The sequence below is a fragment of the Tetrapisispora phaffii genome, chromosome 8 (assembly GCF_000236905.1).
Source record: "Tetrapisispora phaffii CBS 4417 chromosome 8, complete genome".
Lineage (NCBI taxonomy): Eukaryota > Fungi > Ascomycota > Saccharomycetes > Saccharomycetales > Saccharomycetaceae > Tetrapisispora > Tetrapisispora phaffii.
In genome coordinates this window covers 232,758-251,572 of record NC_016527.1, presented here as the reverse complement: position 1 = coordinate 251,572, position 18,815 = coordinate 232,758, and the positions used below count along the sequence as shown (strand labels likewise).

Sequence of the window (18,815 nt, the reverse complement as noted above, 5' to 3'; positions counted from 1 at the left end):
GGAAGAATTTCTTTCTTTATGAATGATATGACAATTAATGAAACATTTCTCTTATAAAACTTATAAGTTGTTGTTTTTAGCGTTCAAGTTTCGTTAATAATATTTTAGCCTATGGATTATGGAACTTCTATAACACTTCATTCGTAATGTATTATATCATCTCTAATAAGTTGCAGAGTTTGTGAAATTTTGTAATAATCGATATGTTGAGAGGCTCTTCCCGTACTAGCGTCTTGCATATTTGATTGTGATATTGAATCAATAATATCTGTTAATGTTAAAACAGCTTTAGCTAATGTATTATATTTATAATCCACATTGATATCCTTCTGAGGATATGCTTGTGCATGATTCATAGGAGCCACTACGTGTGATGTTTGAATAATATTTGGTAGTGGGGCAACAATAGGAGGACGTGTTGGCAAAGGTTGTGACAATGGTGTGCCAGTTGTAGTAGTAGCACCATGTAAACTAGGTAAATTTGTATTGTTAGAAGCCTTTGATGAAGCAGAACCTACAGATGCTGGATTTAAAGGAGAAGTACTAATATTTGGAATTTCAACTACATTTGAAGGAGCAACTTGAACACTCGAGTTAACAGTATTGATTCCCTGTAGCTGTTGACTAGCTGGTAATTTTTTTCCACGTAGTAAGTTTGTTGTCCATATGCCGGTTGTGCCATGCTTTGACCTACCATTGGACGAGGGTACTCTTCTCTTTGTTGAACACCTATAGCATGAAGAGAAAATGGTGGTGGAGTTGGGATTGGTGATGACCTGAAGGGATGGCCAACAGCTTGCAGCTGAGCATGTGGATTTACCTGCGTTGTATTGATCTCCGTATACAAAAGATTTTTGAGGTGGTTGTAACTGTTGATGATGTTGTACATAACCTTGATCATACATGCCAGAGCCTAGTTTATTATTTTTCATTGATGCAGTATCATAATAGTTATAGGTTAGGGCCGTCAACCCTGCTTTTCTTTTAGTATCCTTTGCACTATTACTCTTTCTATGAATTTTATCTAAATCTGAGGTTTCAGCATTTTTATGAAAAACACCTGATGGATGTGTAAAATACCAAATAGTTTTTGCTCTATCTTGTGGTAAAGCTGGACGGCTCATTTTTTCTTTATATTTACCGAATTCTGGACTCTCTGGTTCAATTTTAGGGTCTGATGCAGTAAGTGAATTGTCTACACCTAAGAATGATACCTGACATTTTGATCTATTATTTGAATTTGATAATTTATGAAAACCATACATATGCAATTGTCTTACAAAACTGCTGACATTACCATGTTTAAAGTAACCTTTTAAAATCTTAGCAGAAAATTGCGATGCGTATGGTTTGATTGCAAATACAGCATCATCGTCTTCTGTCCAATAAATCCATTCATTCAAATTCTCTTGAGCCAGTATGGAAAACAACTGATGTAGAAAAGTTCTAGTAGGCATGATGTGAAAGTAAATATATAATAATGTGTTGAAGTTATGGTGATGTCGTCTTCTTTTTTTATAATAGTATTTTGCTTAAATGGTGTATAATTATTTTTATTATTATTTGCTCTTTGTATACGCTAATATCCTTTATAATGTGAAGGTTTGCAACGATATAACAAGAAATATGTACTCGTTCATGATATAATTATATATATAAACAAGTACAAACAATAATTAAGAATAAAGAATATACTGACACACATTATATTGAATGAAAAAAAAAATTATGACAACCAAAGGAACTTAAAATAAAAGAAGGCAATGTAATTAATAGTAAGTACTCCATCTTATTTATATATATAAATATAAGATAGATGTCTCATGGTATTCATGTATGCATCTTGTATCATATAATATTAATGTAAGTGAATGTAAATGGATTATTGTGCGTGTGCATATATAATTATATAATTACATAATTATATTCAGTAATATATATATACATATATATATATATATATCTTTAGCAGTTGTTGTACGCATTTACTACTATTATGTATCGAATTTTTTTATCTTTTTTCGTATATTGACGATTAATATTTATCGAAAAAAACGAAATAAAAAAATATTGATATTTTCGATTGATCTCATCATTGTTCTAAGTAATTTCTTATCAATAACTCATAGCAAGAGGATTATAAGTCAATCCAATTTCAAAACAAGTCTACTATGGAGAGAAATAACGAAAAGAGTAAACTCCCAAAACATTCGTTCTAATTTCGAAATAGATAATTTTAAAAAAGAGCACAAAAAAAAGAAATTTATTTCTGATGAAAAAAATGAAAAGAAGCAATGAGGTAAAATTGTTTGCAGGAAAAAAGGAAAGATCGGTTAACGAAAGAAAAAGAAACAAAAAGAAAAAAAATGAGATAAAAAAGCGAAACGCTAAGTTCTCAAGAGGACAAAACGTCCGCATGGCGATTTTGGCTGCAATGCAGCACACAAGGTATACATATAGTTCCCTCAGTTCTGTCCTTCTCCTTCCCCGTGGATCATGCTGATTTTTTGTTATGTTATTTTGTTTTGTTTTTTTTACTGAAAAGATAATAATTTTCGAATTTGGCATTAGGATAAGTGCTGATGCAGCATTTTATTCAGTGAAGTATTTTTGTGACTTATTATTATGCTTGTGGTGTTTTTAGAGAAGGATATTGATTATTCTTTATAGTGGTTACAAGGTTGGTTCCTCCCCACTCTGTAAAAGGAATAGCGGGTAAATGAAGAAAATAAAAAAAAGTAAATGAAAAAAGAAAGTCATAAGGACTGTAAAACCGTGCACGATGTACTTTTGTCTACATGTTTTTCTCAGCGAGTGTATTGTTAACGGTTTATTGGTTTGTTGGTTTGTTTGCATTTTTCTTTCTTTTTTTTTTCGTTTTGTGTGTATTTTTTTGGTGTGCCATTCGTTCGCCCGTTACTTTTGGAATGGCACATATGCATTAACTATGAGTTTTTCACATACTTCATTTGTTATTTACCCCTGCTAATGCTATATGATCCAGTATTACGAAAAGAATATTACTGCATACAGAGAAATAGAGAAAACCGATGTCCTTCTCTATTCGGATAAGAGCTGCAGCATTGAAATAATACATTGAACTCTTTGATGGAATTTATACTAGCTATACTGTCATGATTGACAGTATGTATACTTTTAAAAATAATAGGATTAGCAAAAATGTCTCGGATGTTGTTACTTTTATCTTTGCAGTGAGACTAGTTTATTTTATTATAAAGATACTGTAGCACTGCATATCATACAACACAATGCAATGCAATACAAAAAACAATAGGAAATAAGTTTCATGCACATTAAATTAAAAAATCTTAACTCCTACAAGTTCTGCCCTCAGTATTATAGGGAGAGAAAAAACTAAGACAGCACGGTGAAAAAACGCACAATCGTATCGTTTGCTGTTTTAGTCGACTGAATGGAAAGGAAATACAAAATTGTTCAATCGAATTGAACAGGAGAGTCGGAGCAAAATACCATTTTAGAAAAGAATGTCTTACTTTGGTACCGCCTAGATTCTCTCTGCTTTTGATTGTTTTGAGAAACAAAGTGAATAAAAAAGAAAAGAAAGCTTAATTTCTTTTACATCTTGAGGGCTTACTTTCTTTCTTCTCTATTTGTACGTGCATAATACTTAAAAAATTACGAGAACATTATAATCGTTCATTTTGGGTAATTTTGTATTGCCTTCATTCTCTCAATGCTTTCCGTAGAGGAATTTATGTCATTTTCTCTTGATTTTCAGCAACTTTACCGCGCGACCATGAATACAATAGATCACTTCTACGCAGTTATTAGTAATATTGTTGTTGTTTTGCCTTTTCAACTATCATCTTTTTATCGTTCCTCTTCAAACTGTCTGGGTTTTTCTTTTCTATTTCGTGGATTTCATGAGAAACATTGCATAAAAGGTGTTTTTGTGGCGAAAATATGTCACTTTATTCATTTTCCGAACAGAAAAGCTTGCAAGGATCTGTCTTTCTTATTATCCACTGGTTATTAGTGGATAAGTGAAACACATGCATCGATCAGTTTTTCTGCTGCGATATTTTCTCAAAGAAATTCATCGGTCGTGATGTTTTATCAATGCCGTGATATGATCGTACAGAAGTTTCAAAATTGAATCTCTATCTTTTTTGTCATTACAAATATATTTTCTAATTGAAAATAAAAGTAGACAGAGAGAAAACATATTAACAACAGCCCACACTTTTTTATGTTTTTCACGTTTCGATTCTATTACTAGGTTACTCGAGATCGAGATTTACTGTTCTTTACTATCCCGTTGATACAGGTTTCTCATAAGACGTTTCTTTTTCCGGCCTTTTCGAACTGATTTTCAGGTGATCTGATCTAATCTGTGCGTGTGCTTTTTTTGGATCTCTTCATTTTCTTCTTAATCTCTCTATCACTGCAGAAAATGCTACTGGCCTTAAGAATATGATATTTTTCCTTAAGTTGCCGTTTTTCCATAATGATCTATCAGGATGCTTCGACCAAAAAGGAATAGTGAAGTCCTATTTTCAAAATGTTTTCAAATGTATTTCGTTTTTGTTTTTCATTTTCTACCAAGGCCTTCTTCTCCGTACTTTAGCAGACTTTTTTTCTCAAGACTACTCCGCAGGCTCCAGTTCCACTTTACATTTACTTTCTGGTCCTTCTCTACCTTCCAATTTAATAGTTGGTTGTAACTTGATCATGTTTTGAAATCTTATATTATCTTCATTTCATTTCCGGTAGCGAGAAGATATAATTATGTCCCTATAAGCTCGGATTCTCATAAATGAAAAAAAATTTAGTATTAAAAAGAAACCGTATATTCTTGTATTGACGTCATTAGCTTGTCGCGCAACTGTTTCCGGCACGCGGTTCTTTCGTATGTTCTATCCCCCGCCCCCATGATCAGATAAAATCAGCAATTATCAATGCCAGTTTTAGAATCAACATCATATGGTGGTTGTCGCTGTTAGTAATAATCATTGAAATAAGTTAATACTTTCCATTCCTAGTTGCATGTTGTTTTTAAAAAATAACTTCGAAAAATGTCGAAAATGGGGACAAATTGGTTGTTGTTGTTGTTGTTTTCCCATAAACGAAGTTTTTCGGACCATTCTTATGTACATTTGTGTACGTACATACCACTGAATCGAAACGCATTATATTGTTTCTCCTTGAGTTTATTTTACTAGAATTGAGAGAGAAACAGGAATAAGAAATTAAGAAACTAATCATGTCAACGGGCATTTGACTCCCAGATTACTTAGAATTAACGAACTACCTTTTCTTATTCATTTTATCAATTTGTCTCTACTGATAATTTGGGTTCGAAGTATTTCGACCTGTACGAACATTCCTTACTAAGGATGCGTTCCGACAGTCTCTCGGATATAATTACATGTTCTTTAGAATTGAAAACACTATTATGCCGAATTAGTTACTAAAACGAAATACTTCTTTATTCATCATGACGTCGTATTTCCAAAACAGGAAATTATGCAGACTTTCTTTGAGATCATATGTTTGTTCGAAATGGTTTTTTTTTAATTTCAATCTTTCGTTCTTCCGCGATTTTGTAAGGACATTAAATTATTCACATACTTTGTAAATTTCTTGAATTTTAACCCTCCATCATGAATTAATAGTTTCCTTTTATTTGTACAATGGAATTTTACGTTATTGTTATCGATCCTGATAAAAATTGGAAAACTAAAATAATATTGTTTGCATAAAATGTTTTTTACATTGTTTTGAGGCTTTTTAAAAGTAATAGTTATGTTCATTAATAATATCTTCGGAAATTATAAGTTGTCTGAATTCAGAAATGTCCACATGAGCAATACTACAAAATATTGTAAAGGATTACTAGCATTATATTGTCTAAAAACTTAAATAATATTGTCCTCTCAATTGTAAAATGTCTTAAATTGTTGTAGGTTTCTCGATTCAAGAATTGTTTCTAATATGTATGAGGATGGTTCAAGATCTCATTCTAAGGACATGAAGAGAGAGACGATCGTAACCCATTGTCACCGGTGATTACTGTTTGTATCAGTAATATGATAATAACTGCTACTCTGCGTTTAGCACCGAGTTTTCCATTTCGCCTCGTATACTATTTTTTTTTAGTTTACTTAATGTTTCTAGTATTTATATTTTAGGTCGGTGAGGTGACATTTCATGTTTGAAAACGTCACAAATTGAAAAAATAATAAAAATTAACAATTACAGATGATCTCCAAAATATGAAGTTTTCGATGCAATTAATTAACATTAAAAACACATCTCCATGTTAATCTAAATAAATAATAATGCTTACTTTTCTTTACTATTTCAATTATCAAGGTTTACAACAACATAAAGACGTCCAGAGCGCTCTTCAATCAACTGTATCTTGTGTACCTCGAGTAACTAGACATTACGTTGTCGGGCTTTTCAAACCCTAAACCACAGCTTAGTTTCAGAAAGAATATTAAGAATTTGGCTTTGAATACGTAGAAAGAATAACCACCATAATATGAGTACCATCAAGAAAATCGGAGGCTGCATACAGTGTAATCAACTGAACCACTCGTGCAGCCCGATATCAATTATTTAAGAATGATACTGAATGATCAACAAACACAACAAACTTATATCTCTATATTTAAAAATGTAAATGCGTCCATTAAAATATGATCTCAATATAAGCTGGAGAATGTTGTATATTAATTAATTACAAATATATGTCACTTTTAACGAATAACGTGATCAATTAATAGATATCATTTTCCAAACATTTAATGTATTGTAATAAAATAAATATGCACTATTACATCACATGCATAAAAGACCAATGAGCTTGAATAATATTGTTTGAAAGATCAGATAAGAATTTTTGAAAAATCTGAGTTGGGTTTGCCCAAACACTAAAAGAAAACTATTATTAACGTGTATCCTGCCAGTGACAGTGTTTACAAATAAGAAAAACATCATGGCTTTAGCTTGTAAATTGTGTGGGGAAACGAATTTTGTTAGGGACCTTTCAAATGCTAATAATGATTTAGTGTGTGTAGGTTGTGGTACCGTTTCGGAAGAAAATCCAATCGTCTCAGAGGTTACTTTTGGTGAAACCAGCGCTGGTGCTGCTGTTGTTCAAGGTTCCTTCATTAGTGGTGACCAAGCCCATGCTGCCTTTACCTCACATGGTGGTTCCAGCGCTATGGAATCTAGGGAGGCAACCTTAAATAATGCTAGGAGAAAGTTAAGAGCTGTATCACATGCTTTGAGGATCCAAGACTATATAACCGATGCTGCTTTTCAATGGTATAAACTGGCATTGCATCATAACTTTGTTCAAGGTCGTCGTTCACAAAATGTTATAGCAGCATGTTTGTATGTTGCTTGTCGTAAAGAAAAGACTCATCATATGTTAATCGATTTTTCCTCAAGACTTCAAGTTAGTGTATATTCAATCGGCGCGACATTTTTGAAAATGGTAAAGAGATTACATATTACAAATCTACCTTTAGCTGATCCATCTTTATTCATTCAACACTTTGCAGAGAAATTAGATTTAGGTGAGAAAAAAATTAAGGTAATAAAAGATGCTGTCAAATTAGCACAAAGAATGTCAAAAGATTGGATGTATGAAGGTAGAAGACCTGCTGGTATAGCCGGTGCGTGCATTTTACTGGCCTGTAGGATGAATAATTTAAGAAGAACACATTCTGAAATTGTAGCAATATCACATGTTGCAGAAGAAACATTACAACAACGTCTAAATGAATTTAAAAATACAAATACTGGTAAATTATCTATTAAGGAATTTAGAGAAAATACTGATGAAACTGAGGGCTCAAAACCTCCATCTTTTCTTAAGAATAGAATTAACGAGAGAAAAATAAAAAAGCAATTAGAGAAAGAAGAATTGACTCAAACAAGTGAACAAGCAATACAAAAGAATCCAATTTTATCCCAGTTGTTAGGAGAACAAGAGCTATCTTCTCGTGAAGTATTGTTTTATTTGGAAAAATTTTCTAAAGAAAGAGAGAAAGTCAGGCATAGAATTAAAACTACATATGGTATCGATGATACTGATACACTATTAGATGCTAAGAAAAATATCGATGCTACGAAATTTAAAAAAATAGATGTTGAGGATGAAGTGAAAGAAAATGATGATCACCCAAGAAAGAGAAGACTTAGAAGTAACGCAGAAGTCATTAAAATTGAAGTCGATACTGATGATGAACAAGAAGAAGAAGAGGAAAAATTTGATGCAACCGTTTCACGTCACTTCCAAGATCAAATAGATGGATACTCCCTGAATAATGATCCATATCGTCCGAGAAACCTGCATTTATTACCAACCACAGAATCATTACTTTCAAAAGTTGAAGATGACCCAGATAATTTAGATGATGTTGACGATGAAGAGTTAGACGCTCAGTTATTAGATGAAGAAGCTTCTAAATTGAAAGAAAGAATATGGATAGGTTTAAATGGTGATTTCTTGCTTGAACAAGAAAGTAAGAGGCTCAAACAAGAGGCGGATATAGCTACTGGTAACACTTCTGGTAAAAAGAGAAGAAAACAAAGAAGCAAATCTGCTAAACAGGAAAATGAAGAGGAAAATATGCTAGCGCAATTAAAAAATGAATCAGGATTCCAAGCCGCCCTTAACGTTGTAGATGCAGGTGGAGATCCAACAACTGCTTCAAGTGTCAAGAGCATGCTGCAAAAGGCAAGTTTTTCTAAAAAAATCAACTATGATGCAATTGATGGTTTGTTTAATAGTTGATACCTAGCTTTTCCTTAAAATTAATACAATATAACTGCATACTTTTCGTTTTTCAATATACATGAAGTGTATATTAAAAGTTATATATATGTGTATTTATACCGGGACCAAAAATGTAATAATAAATAAATTCCAATAACTACACTAGTGCTTGCCATATCCTAATATATAAAACGTTACAGTCAAACAATAGTGCCGACTAAAAGATGTTACACAATCAAACATTAAACCGGGTAAATAATAATTTGAAAATTTTTTAACATACTAATCTCATCTCATTGCAAGGTCATCGCATCTCAATATAAACCACCTACGGTAAGTTTATACGTCTGTCTTTCATAACTTATAGTATATCAATACAGCTAAAGATTATAATCTTATTTATAAGTTTCAACATAGTTTATAGTTGGGTGCTTTCTTGTTTTGATCAAATAAATTATACTTTAAAACACCAGATCAAATTAACAAATGGCGAAGAGAGGTAGAGCTGCTATTTTGCCAACAAATATTATTTTGTTACAAAATCTGGTTAAACGTGATCCTCAATCATACTATGAAGAGTTTTTACAACAGTACAACCATTATGAATCATTAAGGGATATTTTTATGTTGAATGGTATGGGAAGTGAGTTAGTTGGTAACACTGGAGATGAGTCCGCTGGCGCATCCACATCAGGAACGTCAACAACAACATCAACTTCTCAGCTTCTAGAACTTATTGGTTTTGTTTCCCAAGTTTGTTCATGCTTTCCAAAAGAAACCGCTAATTTTCCAAATGAACTGCAACAATTAGTTTTAGAGCATCACTCATCACTACCGTTTGAACTAAAGGAAAAAATTATTACATCCTTAATGATGTTGAGAAATAAAGGTGTTATTACCCCAGAACAACTAATTCAAACCTTATTTCCATTATTGATTGCTTACTCATCTACTGGTGCATCATTGAATGCAAATTCTCATGCTCGTGAGTTAAGAAAATTATTATATAATGCTGCTGTGGCTTTATTGAAAAGTTGCAATACAGGCTCAAAGAATCAAAAATTAAATAAATCTACACAAGCTGTTTGCTTTAACTTACTTGAGCAACCAGATTCTCAAGGTATCTGGGCAGCTAGATTAACTAGAGAACTATGGAAACGTGGTATCTGGGATGATTCTCGTGCTGTTGAAATTATGACACAATCAGCTTTGCATGCTGACGTCAAAGTTGCCTTATCTGGTGTATTATTCTTTTTAGATGCTGACAAAGAAAGAGAAGAGAATTTTGAAGAGAAATCCGATGATGATGATGATATTGATTTAGAATCATTAAAACATAAAATGAAAATAAATAAAAAATCGAGTAAGAGAGGTAAAAAACTAGAAAATGCTATAAAGACTGTTAAGAAAAATAACAACAATAAGAATAATGGTAATAAACAACTTTACCTAAATTTCAGTGCTATTCACTTATTAAGAGACCCACAAGGTTTTGCTGAAAAGCTTTTCGCTAGGCACTTATCAGGAAAAAGTGCAAACAAATTTACTTTAGAACAGAAAATCTCTTTAATGCAATTGATTTCAAGATTAATTGGTACCCATAAATTGATGGTTCTCGGTATTTACACTTATTTTTTAAAATACTTAACCCCAAAACAGAGAGATGTTACTAAGATTATGGCAGCAAGTGCACAAGCTTGTCACGATTTAGTCCCACCCGAAACAATCAATATTATGGTACGCAAAATTGCAAATGAGTTCGTTTCTGATGGTGTTGCTTCAGAAGTAGCTGCGGCTGGTATAAATATCATCAGAGAAATTTGTTCAAGAGCTCCATTAGCTATTGATGAAACCCTTTTGCAAGATTTAGTTGAATATCGTGGATCAAAAGCCAAGGGTGTTAATATTGCAGCAAAATCGTTGGTTTCCCTATATAGAGAACTTGCACCAGACATGTTAAAGAAGAAGGATCGTGGTAAGACCGTTTCTTTGAAATTACAAGAAGCAAAGAGAGAAGGTGTTGATTATAAAGGCAAATTGCAATTTGGTGTTGAAACTGACAATGTCGACAAGATTGAAGGTATTGAATTATTAGCCAAGTGGAAGAGAGACCAAAATGCTAACAACGAAATGGAGGAAAATGATAATGCAAACTGGGAAGTTGACGACATCGAAGACAATGAAAGCGATGTTGATGGTGAGTGGGTTACTATAGACAGTGATAAAGAGTATGATGTCGACATGGATGATTCAGATGATGAGAATGAAAAAGCTAAGAAGAACGATTCTGATTTGGAACTAAGCGATGACGAAGAAGGTGAGGAAGAAGAAAACTCAGAAAAAACTAAAGAAGTGCCAATGACTGCTGAAGATGCTTTCCGTGAATTAGCTTCCACTAGAATTTTGACACCTGCTGATTTCTTAAAATTACAAGAATTAAGAAATGAAGATAACGTTACCAAGATCATGAATATGGGTAAGAAAAACAACGAAGAACTTGTTGATTCTGATAGATTAACTGGTCCTATTAAATATAAACAAACCAGAGAAGAAAGATTACAAAAGGTCATGGAAGGTAGAGAAGGTAGAGAGAAGTTCGGTAGTAGACGTGGTAAGAGAGATACGGTTAGAAGTACAACAAATAAAGAAAAAGCTAGAAGGAAGAATTTTGTTATGATGATTCATAAGAGATCTGTCACTGGTAAGCAAAAAATGTCATTAAAGGACAAACAAAAAGTGTTACGTGCTCATATCACGAAACAAAAGAAGAAAGGTTTCTAATAAAATTTCAATGTTTTAATATTACCATTGGGCCATATAACTTCTAAACAAACAACTGTATAATAATAATATTAAATATATCATCAAATAAATAAATGCATTATTTATCTCAAGCTTGTATATGAAGAAATAGATTGACGAAAAGAAAAGAGAAAAAGAAGTTATAATAGTGAAATATCGGTTTAGATTATATTATATTGTATTGTGTTATGTATTTCTTGTCGTAAAATACACCTCTTAGAGAGTATTTATTTAAAAGAATATTATCTATATAGTTGTGTAGTGCATTATCATTTTTTTGAATTCTAACGCACAAATGCTTTGATTAGGAACCAATGAACTGGTCGAATATATGTGTGTGTGCTTGCATGAATCATTGAGTCACTTCCTGTTTGGCCAGAGTGCCTTTTTGTTCACCGTTAATTATATAACCAGCAACTTGTTTCACTGAATCACCATTCTTTAATCTATAGTTCACGATTCTACCAATTTGATAACCAGCCGTACAACCTAAGAAGAAATTCACTGAGGCTAGTAGCATATTCTTTGGTTTTATTACAAAGGACCATCTAGTCCAAATCACAGCAGTTGCTAATAATGACAAATTCTGAGCCCCTGATACTTTATCTACAGGTCTTGAAATATCTGAGATACCAGCTATCACTAAACCCCATTTAAGCGTTGGAGCCCAGAAATGCACAGTTTTTGGACCAGTTTCACTTAACCAAAATCTTTTTAGAGCAATATTAAAGGCAGTTGACATTTTTTTATTATGCGTATATGTATATGTGTGTTATATGTTATATGTTGTATGTTTGTTTTTGTGTTTGGTCTTTTAAGTGCTTCGAAATAGAAAATGAGTTATCTTGATATTACAAGACATATAAAAAACGACTAGGTATATATATATATATATATATATATATATATATATATTTATATGTGTATTAATTAGTAATTATAAATTTGCGCTAAAAAAATTTGAGTAGGCTTAGAACCCCATTAGCAAGCTAGTAACGTAGAAATCAAAAAGCAATTTTTGCAAAAAAAAATGAATGACTTAGTTTGGTTTCTGTTTTGGGTCACACCTTTTGACCCTCTCTCCGTGGGATGGAGGATACTCCGCGACGCGCGAGAGGAAGAGAGAGAAAAGTAGAAGAGAAGTAGATTTTTGAATTACTAATCGTTGACTACTAGCTTTTGTTATGTTTTTGGCTTTTCCCATTATGCAAGAGAAACATACATATAAAAATATAAACCCGTTTCTATGAGAGTTGTGCGAAAATGAAAATGAATATTATGAAAGAGGAGAAACCATTGCAGAACACAGGTTGATTAAAAAAGTTACTGTTACTGCGCCTGTTTAACATCTTGCAGTTAAATTCCGGTACGCACGTAGTGATTGTTACACACAGATACGCGTAGACGCCGGTTCCCCCTCTCTCCCCATTTAAATCATAAACGTCATAATCAATTCAGTTAGAACAGTCCAGTTAAACGTCTTTTTAATTTTCTTTATATTGCACATACACCAATTAACGACCAATTGTTACCCCTTCATCAACGAAAACAAAGATCGGTTAATTCCGATCCGCTCAACACATTTCCCGTCACATTTCTCTTACCCCACATTTTTATCACATATATTATTACGTAGTCTTGCAGCTAGATGTCTCCTTAAGATTTTAACGTATTCACATCAGAACGCCGGGGTTTTCGGTGTGTGCGTGTGTGCGTGTCTGTGTGTAAGGGGTCGTATTCCGCCTATTTAATGTACACCAGTTGCGTAACTTATAATCTTGAATGCACAACGGGGTTAAAGTTAAATTATTATTGTTATACACAAATGCGACATCCTTTTTGCGCATATAACTAACAAGGCACCTAATTAATATACATCGGGAGAGGTGAGTGTCCGCCCCCCCCCCGGATTTCCCAAAATAGTTTATTACTACGACTATAGATACTAGATATTGTGATTGTCCCGTAATTTAACGACCATTTGGTTCTTCTCATGTAATTCCAGAAGAATGACGCGAAAGGGGAGAATCGACTCTTCTGGAAATATGTAAATTGTAGATCCAACATCACGTGCGGCTCGATGCATTTGGAACATTAAATCTGAGATCTCGATCTCTACGTAATTGAAAAACACTACACTGTTATCATGCTTTTCTACCTTAAACTTATGCATTGTCACATATACACATACGTACACACATTTTTANATATATATATATATATATATATTTTATCCACTAGTCTTTCTTCTCCTGCTTCCTAGTTGTGTTGAATTCTTTAATACCAAGATACTTCATAGCATCTGCATCTCTATCTTTTCCTGTACCATTATTTCTTGCGCTAGTGTCAGTATTATTGTCCAGTGTTGCATTATCACCGTTTGCTTTCAACGCTTTACTATTTCCATTCCTATTATGACCATGATGTGTAACAGTAGTAGCGGTTCGAACTTGTCTAGTTCTGCTACTATGAATAAAATCACTGGTGAAATTCAATATATTAGTATTGTCATTCTCTTTATCACTATCAGTATCGTTTTCACTGCCAGTACTGCTAGTGTCTCCATAATTTAGATTCAAATCAATCTCTAATCCCAATATACCATTTTTAATTTCGTTCATGAACTCCCAAATATTAACATTATTGGCTTTACTATCGTCATTATCGGTCAAATGTCGCAGCTTGCCTTGTTCTTGTTGTCCATAGTCCTTTACGTCATCCTTATAAGCATTATCATAAACTATTGCGCTTCTATAATTCTTATTTGCTGGGGAATTAACCAAATATATTTTATTTTTGACTTTATTTATTTCATTTTTCTGTCTACTAACAGTTTTTATTTTCCATTGCTTTCCTTTCATAATACTGAATTTTTTTTTCTAATCTCTAATATCTCTAATTCTCTAGTTGCCAAATCTTTCAACATGTCATGGTTCGTTATACTTTTATCATTATTTCCATTACTCTTCTTTTTCCCAACAGGAGATTCCACAATCATATGAGGTTGGATTAGCGATTTTAAGGTGTTAGACCTACGTAGTCTATTACCATTATTACTCTTCGTATCGGGACTGATAATCCGGCTGTTATCATCACTCATGTATTATGCATATATCTATATATATATAGAAACAAATATTTTTTCTTCTACTTTTCTTTGTCTTCCTTATATGTCACAGGAATAAACGACAATTGTATCCAATTCAAACAGGAAGCTTATTAAACACCCTGTATTCCCTATTGTATTATATGAACTATAAGGTGCTTAAGTAAATTTTTTACTATTACGTTACAAAGCAAGAATGATCACGAAGCTTTAAATCAAAAATATGTATATAATAATCTGTAATGCGCACAGAAATAAGATGACTTCGTCTGTTGTGACGATTCTTCCTATAGTATCTACCATATTGTGCACTTTGAAATTTATCTACTATGTATACAGTTTTGTACATATGTAACGGCACAGAGAAGATAGGGTAAAACACGTCACAGATCGCTGTTTTGTAGTGAACAATCACACCATTGGGTAGTTACACCGCTTTTTGTTCACTATATAGTTGCCAACCTTCGGATGTGAAAACATCTTTAGCCTAATCTATAGAATCACGAAAATTAATGAAGCAAGTAGATGTAAGCTCCATTCATTCATCTGGTTTCATATTATATATACCAATCTGTACCAGAATTTCTTTGTATTGAAAACTTCAAGTAACAAATTTATAAGTGAAAAACAAACAATTTCCATTATCAGAAACAGAGATCACTAAAGTCGAACCCATTGAAAAAAGAATCAACCCCTTCTTGGGATAATATTCTCGAAAAAACAACAAAATGAGGTAAAAGTAAACGTCTTTTCGCACAAATGAGATACTTTATTTAATATATAACAACGCCATAAAAGGAGATAAAAACGACACTAACACCATATAAGTACTGATCAAGTGTAGTCGTGTTTCTTATGTTATTCCCTCTTCTCTTTTTTAAACCGTTCAACACGTTACAAAAATTGTGAGAAACTTCTAGTTCGCCTATACAAAAACTTGCACTTCATCTCATCGCATTTCATCGCATCTTGAACTAATTTCTACACCATTTTTCTGAAAAAATAATAGTGCAAAGAAAAAATTTATTCTATCATCTTTTTCCACTACTAAGTAATTAAAGTTCCACTAGTAACCTCCAGAGAAATTAGTTTAGAGTCTCATTGAACGATTCTTAGCACTGCATGACAATCACATGATAAACTTCTCTAACATCTCTCTGATCAAGATTCTTCGCACCGAACTTTTATCATATTTACTTCTATTGCTTAGCAGCTCATCTCACCTCTTTTCAACAATGTATACCGTTTAGGGCAAGTGCCAAACCATCTGGCATTAGAACTGTTCGAAAAACACATTGAGAGAATAGCTATTACGCTGTTAGCCATTGTAATAACCTGCTTCTTCTTGCTGTTGTTCCTTCTTTATGTATTTCTTTATTGCAGTCACTTAACAACACCGACTTATAAATCTGCACCATTGATTTGTTTCATTTTTATTATATAAGGCCATTCTTTCTCATCAATTGATCTTACATCGCTTGTAAAAAAGAATACAAAAGAATTGAATATAGACTCTGGAAAGTATATATACATCGCTGAGAGTGAATGAAGGCATTAAACTAACAAGAATAGTAAAAAAAGATATACATATCTAGATTATGAAAACTGAACAAAAAATAGCATCTTCTTTAAACCATTCGATTGAGGAAGATTATAGCCCATGGTCAAAAATCAATGTCAAAGGTACTCCTTTCCCAAGGTATAGACATATAACTTCGTCTTATATTTATCCGAGCAATGATCTATATATCAATGGTGGTCTATTCGAATCAGATGTCTATGGTGACACTTGGAAATTAAATATAAAAGAAAATTATAATGAAAATGATTTAGAGAGGTGGCATTATTCATGTAACATAATAGACATCATGGGAACCACTCCTCCTCCAAGAGTAGGCCATGCAGCTACATTATGTGGTAATGCTTTGATTGTTTTTGGTGGTGACACTCATAAAGTTAATGTAAGTAATGGGTTAATGGACGATGATTTGTACTTTTTGAATCTAGACACAACGAAATGGACTATCCCAAGTCCAAAAGGTATTAGGCCGCTAGGAAGATATGGTCATAAAATTTCGGTGATTAATTCAAATTTATATTTATTCGGTGGTCAATTTGATGAAACTTATTTTAATGATTTAGTGAAATTCGATTTGCTTAATTTTAAAGATGCTAATTCACAATGGGAATTCATAAAACCAAAAGGTTTCATACCGCCACCATTATCAAACTTTTCAATGTGTACTTTTGAAAATAAATTATATGTATTTGGTGGTGATACATATCAAGTTCTAACCAACGAGACTTTTGTTTATGACCCCGAGCTGAACGAATGGTCAATCTTAGAAACTTTTGGCCAGGAAGATACAAATAAGCCACCTCCAATTCAGGAACATGCTGGGATTATATATAAACACTTAATGTGTGTAGTAGGTGGTAAGGATTCAAATGATAATTATTTAAACTCAGTTTATTTCCTAAATTTGATATCAAAAAAATGGTTTAAATTACCAGAGTTTAACGACACTGCAATGCTTGGTAGATCAGGCCATTCTGTATCGTTATTAAAAAATAACAAATTATTAATATTAGGTGGTGATAAAAGTGATTGGGTTAAACAAACTGAATCTGGTGAGTTAGAGATATCAAACACTGATAACAACGAAGGCGTGTTTATACATATTCTGGACATAGCAAAATTGAACAAACTATGTCCAGGAATTTACGATCATTCAAATTTAGATATCGAAAATGTATCAAAATCGACTTTAATCAATGAGATTCATAATGAAAGTACATTTCCTAATATATTTACACCAATTATAAATAGTGAAAAGGAAACTTCAACGGAACAATTTGAAGAGCCAAATAACTCGATTTCACGAACATCTTTACCAAGTTCGACAATAACTCCCTCTACAAATAATACTAATACTGCTACTATTAAGAAACACCAACGTGCATTGTCTGATCTAACGAAAATAACTTCTCCGATTCCTAATTCTCCAGTTCCACAGTTAGCACATGACAGAAAGTTTGGAAGTCCTAATGGAGCTATTGACAGTACTGATATACCGCTGAATAACACAGAAATGCCTAAAGTTGTTATGATATCTAAGCAATTCAAAGAAAATGGTAATTCTTTCAGAGAAAGCCAATATAGTGGTCATTCAATGAGAACTTCTATGCTAAGATTATCTTCAAACATCGAGGAGGAGATTGATTTTGATGCATACATGGAAAGCACAAATCATTCGCAAGATGTTTTGACCTTTCCAGCCATAGGTGATGAAAATCACCCTCCTTCTTCAGATAACAGAAATGCATATTACTCAAATGAACAGTTAACAGAAGAGGTTCTGCAGGAGAATCTAAATCTTAAGGTGAGCCCGAAATTAAACAATATTGAGTCCTCTAAAGATTTACTTGAAGTAAGGAGTGAAGCTGTATCTCAAAATGATGCAAATATTTCACAATCATCGGAGATAGATGAGACACCAAAGGAAAGGGAATTAAAACAACTGTTAAGATCAAAATTGTTAGATGCCAAAGAATTAAATAAAATTATTGAATTACAGAACAAAAAGTTGCTAGAAGCTTCAAAATTGAAGGCAAAAATTAATTTACTAAAGGTTGAAAACCAAACTTTAAAATATGAAAATGACACCCTAAAAAATGCTATTAACTCCGATGTCCAAGACAAAGAATTGTTTACTCATACAAAAGCATACTCTGAACAATTAGAAAATCTAGAGAATTTTATTTCAAACACTAAAGCGTCCCCAATATCTTTACTGGAACCCAGAACATCTATTGTCAAAAGTTCAGACTTCGAGACCCCCAAATTACCAACATCAAGTGTTTTAAATAATCAACCTTCTTCTGCCATTTCAAAATTATCTGATAGATTGGATGATATTTTACTAGAAAGTCAAGAGTTGAAGAATCGAACAAGTCTATACAATGAAGACATTAATATCCAATTGACAAACGTAAACGATTTAGAAACTGAATTAGAACTTGTCAGAAAGGAAAGAGACTATTATAAAAATGAACTTTCTCATTTACAAGGCCAACATCATTAATAGAGTTTGGTCTAACATTGAAATATTTCATTATGCATTATTACTT

At 32.7% G+C, this 18,815-nt stretch overlaps 6 protein-coding genes across 6 annotated transcripts; 3 read left to right on the top strand and 3 right to left on the bottom strand.

Moving 5' to 3' along the window:
* Positions 1–137: 137 nt before the first annotated feature.
* On the bottom strand, positions 138–1,457 carry TPHA0H01130 (heat shock factor family protein; the record flags this gene model as incomplete). Its single annotated transcript, XM_003686707.1, has 1 exon — positions 138–1,457. The coding sequence occupies one exon, from the start codon at positions 1,455–1,457 to the stop codon at positions 138–140; it is 1,320 nt and encodes a 439-aa protein (XP_003686755.1).
* Positions 1,458–6,985: 5,528 nt separating this feature from the next.
* Positions 6,986–8,794, top strand: BRF1 (transcription factor TFIIIB subunit BRF1; the record flags this gene model as incomplete). Its single annotated transcript, XM_003686706.1, has 1 exon — positions 6,986–8,794. One exon carries the CDS (start codon positions 6,986–6,988, stop codon positions 8,792–8,794), a length of 1,809 nt encoding a protein of 602 aa, XP_003686754.1.
* A 468-nt stretch (positions 8,795–9,262) lies between these two features.
* On the top strand, positions 9,263–11,557 carry SDA1 (Sda1p; the record flags this gene model as incomplete). Its single annotated transcript, XM_003686705.1, has 1 exon — positions 9,263–11,557. One exon carries the CDS (start codon positions 9,263–9,265, stop codon positions 11,555–11,557), a length of 2,295 nt encoding a protein of 764 aa, XP_003686753.1.
* Positions 11,558–11,930: 373 nt separating this feature from the next.
* Positions 11,931–12,320, bottom strand: MPC3 (mitochondrial pyruvate carrier; the record flags this gene model as incomplete). Its single annotated transcript, XM_003686704.1, has 1 exon — positions 11,931–12,320. The coding sequence occupies one exon, from the start codon at positions 12,318–12,320 to the stop codon at positions 11,931–11,933; it is 390 nt and encodes a 129-aa protein (XP_003686752.1).
* Positions 12,321–13,815: 1,495 nt separating this feature from the next.
* On the bottom strand, positions 13,816–14,439 carry TPHA0H01090 (uncharacterized protein; the record flags this gene model as incomplete). Its single annotated transcript, XM_003686703.1, has 1 exon — positions 13,816–14,439. One exon carries the CDS (start codon positions 14,437–14,439, stop codon positions 13,816–13,818), a length of 624 nt encoding a protein of 207 aa, XP_003686751.1.
* A 1,843-nt stretch (positions 14,440–16,282) lies between these two features.
* On the top strand, positions 16,283–18,769 carry TPHA0H01080 (uncharacterized protein; the record flags this gene model as incomplete). The annotated part of the gene is made up of 1 exon (XM_003686702.1): positions 16,283–18,769. One exon carries the CDS (start codon positions 16,283–16,285, stop codon positions 18,767–18,769), a length of 2,487 nt encoding a protein of 828 aa, XP_003686750.1.
* Positions 18,770–18,815: the final 46 nt, after the last annotated feature.